A 7364-nucleotide genomic window follows, 5' to 3' on the forward strand; every position below is an offset into this window, starting at 1 on the left:
TTTTGCCCTCAATTCATCAGTGCTGTTGTTACCCCACCACTTGTTGTTACAAATGTATTATTCTGTTTTACCAGTCCTTGTCTTGTCGTACAAACACTCAGTAGGAGGTTGTAGTTAATTATCGACTTTAAAGTTGGGACTAAAGAAATCATGTTTTCTTTTTAGTATGACGCAGAGGCTGTCTTCATTTATGTTGTTCAAGGACCAACATTGCTTTGACCCTGATAATAAAAAAAAGAAGATTGTGTCATCTTGGGAGCTGAATATCAAAAGCAGTGAAATAGACCCTGGTGTCTAAAGTCTCTCCTTTCCCTCATTTCCAGACATGCCCAAGGAGGAGAAAAGCATGCAACAGATAGAGTTATATTCGCTCATATAAAAGAAAGAAAAATAAAACAAAAGATAAATAAGAGTTTGAACACATAAAAGACTGGCTAATGTGACGAGCACCACGAACTTGTAATATTATTAAGCTAATCATTCCATTAACAAATATTAGGTGATTAGGAACTAAAATCGAAGCTGTTAATGTCTTTTGATACCGATCCGTTGCAATTTCTTCTGCATATCAACGAAAACAACAACAACAAACAAACAAACATACCAAGGAACAAAACGAAACAAACAAAAAACGTAAGAGGTTCTGTGGGTATCGACATGAGTTTTCCCAGATCATAGGACCTACAGTACTGTGGTTTGTGAAGAATTTATAATTAAAAAATGAAAATGTTTTCCACCCCCCCCCCTTTAAAACATTTAGATATTTAGGAGGCAGGCTCCGACCCTGTCTTTCAGAGCCAACCCAGACTGAGAGCGATCAACATTCACCTCACCCGTGAATCGCACAACACAGACGCTGGAGATCTATGCTGATTTTAAAAAATGTAATACGAGCCTGACGTAACTTGAAGAGAGTTAAAGTAACCAATTCCTATTCTATTGGATGAAGACCTATTAAGATACTGGCTTTTGTGCGAAAAGTCCTGGAATAAGTTTATCAGAATATGACTCTATGTTATATTCTAAAACAATGTATTTGTTTTAAAGGCATATTCATTTACACCCTTTATGTCTGTGGTCATATAATTGTCATCGCACGTCGACTCTCTTTCTATATAGACACAGTAATAATTATGTATCAGTTAATCATTTTGGCATATCTTATAAGTACACTATGCACCAGTGCCTGTGGTGTTGTTCAGCACTTCGCTGTCGCACACTTAAAACCCGCATTCGATTCCCAACCGGTGAGAATCTTTATCGGGTATCTCGGTCTTCGTTCTTGGATGCTGCGCTCCTCTCCGCCCGGGTTGGCCTTGACATGCAGGGTCGGAAGCTCGCGCCCTCAAAATGATCAAACTTGTGTCGATGGGGGCTTAAAAACACATAATATATGGAGAAAAAAAACGATTCTACTTCATACGAAGTTTGGCCTTACTTCTCCTAGTGTGTGTTTTATTTTTACCCACCACGCCGGTAGAGTCTGGTTTACAAAATGCAGATCACTACTTTTGAATGGATCTATTCATGTGAAAAAGGGCGTTCCTAGACAGCTACACAAACAAACAAAACGACACCAAAAGTAAAACAATTACTAAGCATTAAGCGGTTGCATAATATCTTTTGTCGTACTTCTACTCACCCTCATTATATTGATTAGTAGTGAATACTTTATTGACGCATGTTTTATAACACTTCTTGGGACCACTTATCACTCTGTTTTATAACCATCAAGTATAAAGTATAGCTGTATTGGCTTCAATGATTTGAGATATAAAATACTCGAATTTTTAAACGGTTTGAGGAGAAAAAAAGGACGAAAATGCATTATTTATTTTTTTAAAAGTTCATACGACTTTCGAATGACTTTATCACGCTTCGAATAGCAGTGAAAAGCGCAAAAATCGTGAATGTTAAAAAGTATGTCGTAAGGGCACTGCTATATTGTTTACTAACGCATTTACCTACTCCCTCCTCCACCAAGCGGATCTCCTTCTCCCTCCCTATGACGCTCGTGACACCGGTGAGTGCTGGAGTCGTCTTGCTCCGATGTAAGCTTGGCCTGCTTCAGGTGTCCGGGGCCTGCTACCTGTGGGTGTGTCCAGAAGACTGGGCACAGGATCAGTTCTATCATGTGTTGCTGCTGGTGGGGGTGTGGCTGTCGCAGTGTCTGATCGCAGGACATATATGGCAGGCCAACTCGGAGAGGATGGCGAAAATCGACAAGTAAGGGAGGGAGGATGGGAGGGAGGGGGAGAGATAGATAGATGGACAGAGAGAGAAAGAGGGAGAGAGATTGTTTGTTTGTTTTAGTAAAGGTTTTACGGCGCTCGCAACTGTATAGGGTCATATGAGCGCCTGGAGAGAGAGAGAGAGAGAGAGAGAGAGAGAGAGAGAGACGTAAAGGGGGGGGCAGATATAAAGAGAAACAGATAAGCAGAGAAAGAGACAGGCACAGAGACGGAAAGACAGGCAGACAGAAAGAGAGAGAGAAGCAAAGAGAGGGAGGAGGTCAGCGTAGAGAGGAGTAATTAACTTAATGAGTCAATAAAGCAGAGAGGCTGGTTATTGTGAAAGTATTCGTTGATTTACTTTCTCTTTCATTCGCTTACCCACGGCAGTAAGGTGGAAGATAAAGTCATAAATAAAAAAACACCGAGATGAACAGACATACATACGGACTATATACTATATATAAAAATATATAATTATGTATAAGATAATATATAATATATAATACTATAATATATATATATATGTATATATAGATAGATAAACATATAGATAGACAGATAGATAGATAGATAGATAGATAGATAGATAGATAGATAGATAGATAGATAGATAGATAGATAGATAGATAGATAGATAGATAGATAGATAGATAGATAGATAGATAGATAGATAGATAGATAAATAGATAGATAGATAGATAGATAGCTCTGAAGTGCCAGAGAGAGAAATATACGGAGAGAGAGAGTGAGATAGATAGATAGATAGATAGATAGATAGATAGATAGATAGATAGATAGATAGATAGATAGATAGATAGATAGATAGATAGATAGATAGATAGATAGACTCAATTCTCTTTACTAACACTGTGTATTTTGTGAAACGTGTTCAGCAGACTTGTACATGATGGCTTTTTATTAATTTGTTTTTTTGCAGGTTATTCGTGACACCAATGCGCTGCTCTATCCTGACAGAACAGACACTGATGCTACGACGTCGCACACCTCAGAACGAGAAAAGTTTGCAAAAGGTAACATTTTCAAGTAATATCTGGGTTTTTTGCTGCTGCTTCTATCTTTGCTAATACGGGGTGCCATTGGTTGATCGATTCTGGTCGGGGCGGTTTGCTAGCCTGATTGAGGGCACAAATCGGTTATCGTGGCAAAAGCCGATCTCGCCCGACTCGTTGCCTCAAAAACAAACGCTTTTGTTTTCAGGCGACGAGTGGGGTGATCGACCCGACCTGATCACACCCACAATGAGCACCCGTATAAAGTTGATATGTTACTGCCAGTATTATTGCTCTGTCACTCTCTGCCTCTTTTTCATATTCCTAAACCTATTACCATGACTAGTTTTCTCTTTTTCATGTCAGGGTTTTTTTTCTTTCTGCGATAGAGAGCAAGTAAAAACTAAAAGAGCAAAAGAAAAAAACCTGTATAGCCAGTGAACACAGCAGAAAATGTCCTCAAAATTCTATTTGGCCTGGTTTGATGCATTTGATGGCAGCCAATGTTTTCCTCCTGAAGAAGAAAACGATATAATATTTTTCGTCTAATTATATCAAATTAAATTCATCAAAATCAAATGTGTTTGATGGTATAGATCAAGATCGGTTGCACTTGATTGAAATCTTGCCAACGATCCAATCAAAGGGTTTCTACGTGTCAAGTGATATAGCGAGGTCAGATCGTTTGTTTGCGCACACAGTGATTCAGGCTCTGATGGACACCTGCTGCTAACTGGTGTCTCCTGAGGTGGGTGGGGAGGGGAGGAGGAAGTAATATACCCAATGGTAATAAACCCTTGAAATGCTTAGCGTAGTGCTGCTTGGCGTGACGCCTCGAAGACAGGTGAAGGCAAGCAACACCACGGTGGTCTACATGTAATGGAATCAAGCGCTAGTCAATTTTTGAGCATTTGGAATTTTAGTTTCAACTTAACTCTTAATAATTTGTCTTGATTGTCATTGCAGCTGAAGGAGGCGGAGGGGTGTTTTGTCCCTGAAATACATTTGGCGAGAAAATGCTTGCCAAAGTTCGGTGACTTCCAAAGCTTGAGTGCCTGTGGGGATAGCAAATTTACTTTTTTGCTACTTTGATCAGCACCTTTCTTTTAAAGCCTTATATATGTAGGTAAACGAGCATACTTGGTGTTAAGCCCTGAATAAATCTATTAGAATTATCCAACTGGTGGACAAATATCGATTTGAGGAGCCTCTGATGTCACCACGTTGCTACAGATTGTCTTGGTACTGTCGTCTTCCAGAATCCGGGTTGTCGATGCAATGGAGAACAAACTGCCAGAAATTATAGGGAGACTGTCCTTCTGCATGGTGTTGTTCCGTTTTTCAAACGAATGTAGCAGGGTCTAGCATTGTAGCCTGATGAAAACAAACCCATAAAACGCACAGCTTACACGGAATTAGATTTAGCTGCAGGAGAACAACATCGAATTAATTTTTAAACGAGTACAATCACCGAAGTGTCAATGTGGGGAAGCGGACTAAACTGTGGAGCACAGCCTCTAGCAGTGCAGGACACACATGGCCCTTCGACAGGAAACGTAGCCAACTGGTGGAGCTGTACGGGCCTAAAGAAGAAGTAAAAAGATCGGTGATAGATACCAGGCCTCACGTTTGATGCGATCGAGAAGAAAGAGAAGAATTAAATTAATGTATTTGATAAGTTTAAGTCCAGATAATATGGGTCCCGTGGAACTTATTTCTGATGATGTTCATGAAAGGCGGGTGGCAAATGTATACCCGAAGCCACGAAATGTTCAAGACCTCCAAAAGCCTACACTGAATTGTTGGAACGAGGCGGCACCATCTCTTTGTTTTAAAAAGACTGCAATAATTTCCATGACAAGAAAATACCATCAGGTCGTTCCCAAAGACGGCACACTATCCCGCTGTTTTAAATTATTCTACAGGGAAGCTAACTACTTCTTAATCAATTGTCTTTTTTTTCAAATCCAATAAAATGACACTAACATTTTCTAAGATTAATTGTGACCCCCCTCCCCCTCGAAAAAAGACACAAAAGCAACAAAAAGCAAAACAAAAACAAAAAATCCAGATGAAATACCAAAATTTGATAACATTTTAAACGCAGTCCATCAAACACATTTCTAATTGAACACATTTTGAATTTAATTCTTCGATGTGTATTACAAAATAGCTTTTCACACATCAGTTATCTGCTTTTCACACAGCTACAGGTGTGCCGTTTTTTTAATACTGCATGTCGACTCTTTGTCTCAGCAGGATATGAGAATTAGTTTGGTGAAGGTGCAGTGTGACGTGAACATTAAAAAAAAATTCTATGACGATAACAAATCACTGTTTCCTGTTTGTGCCCCACCAGTTGCAACCTCACCAAGAAACTCACGGTGACCCCGGGTCCACGCTAGGTCGAGTACATTCACAATGGTTGGCTGTAGTTTGCTTTGTCCACCAGGTCCCCATACCCTTCGTTTTTAAAAAAAGTTTTCAGCTAATAATGGAGAGGAAAAGTTTGTTTTGGGGACTGTTGCATTAACTACTAAGTTTCTTTTTCATGAATAAAGCAATCTTTTATAACAAGTCCATTCGTTTACAGGTTGCTTCTTGTATTTTTACTGTTAACCCTGACAGCCTCATGTTTTATCGATCTTAACCTTTAAGGCGATTCCTAGTTTGACACGCTGTTACTGTACATTTAATTCTTGACCAGGGTTTGGACGAGATGAACTATGTGTCTCGCAGCTTGGACACCCCAGTACCCCAGATCTACGCCTGCGCAACCATGTGGCACGAGACACGTACTGAAATGACCAATCTTCTCAAGTCAATTTTCAGGTATGGCATGTGGACTCCGCAGTTCATCGTAGTCATGGAGTAGCTTTTAATGAAGAAAAAATAAGATTGAAAAAGAATGTTGGACCTTTACAAAGAACCAATAATAATAAATTTAACGCCCCCCTCTTGGCCCAATACCATATCAAGGGCCACCACGCCCTGTAATGACATTTTTGGTCGCTTTTTTAAAGATCCCTCCCCGTTAAATGCCAAAGTCACACCTGGTGTCTAAGAATAGAGAACCCATAAAACGGCAATAACTCTCTTATCATAGAACCAATTTTGATAAAACCTATCCGGAATAGAATTCAACTACGTTGACGTAGCTTTTGTCAATAAGAAAAAAAATCTATGCATTTGTTCGAAAAATATTACATTTTAAAATTTTTAATGAAAACTGACTGAAATGCAAAAATTTGTAGAATCTTAAAGTTCAATCATATTGTTCTATTTCACATTGTCAATATTTGTACACTAAAGAATAAATGGATACAAAATTGATATTGCTAAATAATCTCAAGGAAGATGTTTGCTATGTAAATCTCTAGGTGTAGACAATTTCTTTGCCTACGAACTGCAATACGTAACTGGAATTTTTGAATAACCCTGTGGCATGTTCCTTGGTCGATTCTTTGGACGTCCTCTTCAACATTGAGTTTCAACTATTCAATTATTTGTGGGTCATTTGCCATCACGCTGTCTGTCACCCCCCCCCCCCCCCAAGGTAATAATTGAAGGGCTCATGTGTATGTGGGGGTGGGGGAATGAAGTAATCATTCATTTGTACATTTTTGACTTATAAGGCGTTCCCCAAACATTTCTTGCAACTATATCAGGCTTGGGTTAACTATTAATTATCAGGGTTACTCTTGTTGTTTGGGTTGTGGCCCCGTCCCATTGAAATCAGGCCTGTACAGCATACCACATTCTCCGTTTCAAGATACTATACCCATTTGAGGGGAGTCTTGTGTTTTTACCGACCTTGTGCTGAAACCAGAACGGGCTGATCACGCCCCTGTAGTTGAATGCTTAAAAAGAAGTAAAATTTTACATTTTCCCCGATTTTGGTTGAAATTGTTAAAACTTTATTTTTCTCGAACACGTTGATTAATTTTCTTAAGATTTACAAACACGACGTCCTCATAGTGGACTTGTATTTGTTCGAATTTATTTAATGTATAGATGGTTGGGTCTTCTTGAGGCACTGTGCAAATTATGTTGTTATTCAAACTGTGCTAAGCGGAATTGGGTAGTAATTTTCCTTGCTTTGGATCAAAACGGGGGCGGG

The 7364-nt window shown here is 39.2% G+C and overlaps 1 protein-coding gene across 1 annotated transcript in view; it reads left to right on the forward strand.

The window, feature by feature from the left end:
- The window catches only part of LOC101855956, a gene marked incomplete in the record, with an annotated part of 111217 nt that overhangs the window by 64421 nt on the left and 39432 nt on the right, over positions 1–7364 (forward strand). Inside the window, 3 exon segments of the mRNA XM_035970277.1 lie at positions 1985–2226; positions 3172–3265; positions 5952–6076. Of these exon segments, the coding sequence (XP_035826170.1) occupies positions 1985–2226; positions 3172–3265; positions 5952–6076 (461 nt within the window).

The sequence above is a fragment of the Aplysia californica genome, unplaced genomic scaffold (assembly GCF_000002075.1).
Source record: "Aplysia californica isolate F4 #8 unplaced genomic scaffold, AplCal3.0 scaffold00245, whole genome shotgun sequence".
Lineage (NCBI taxonomy): Eukaryota > Metazoa > Mollusca > Gastropoda > Aplysiida > Aplysiidae > Aplysia > Aplysia californica.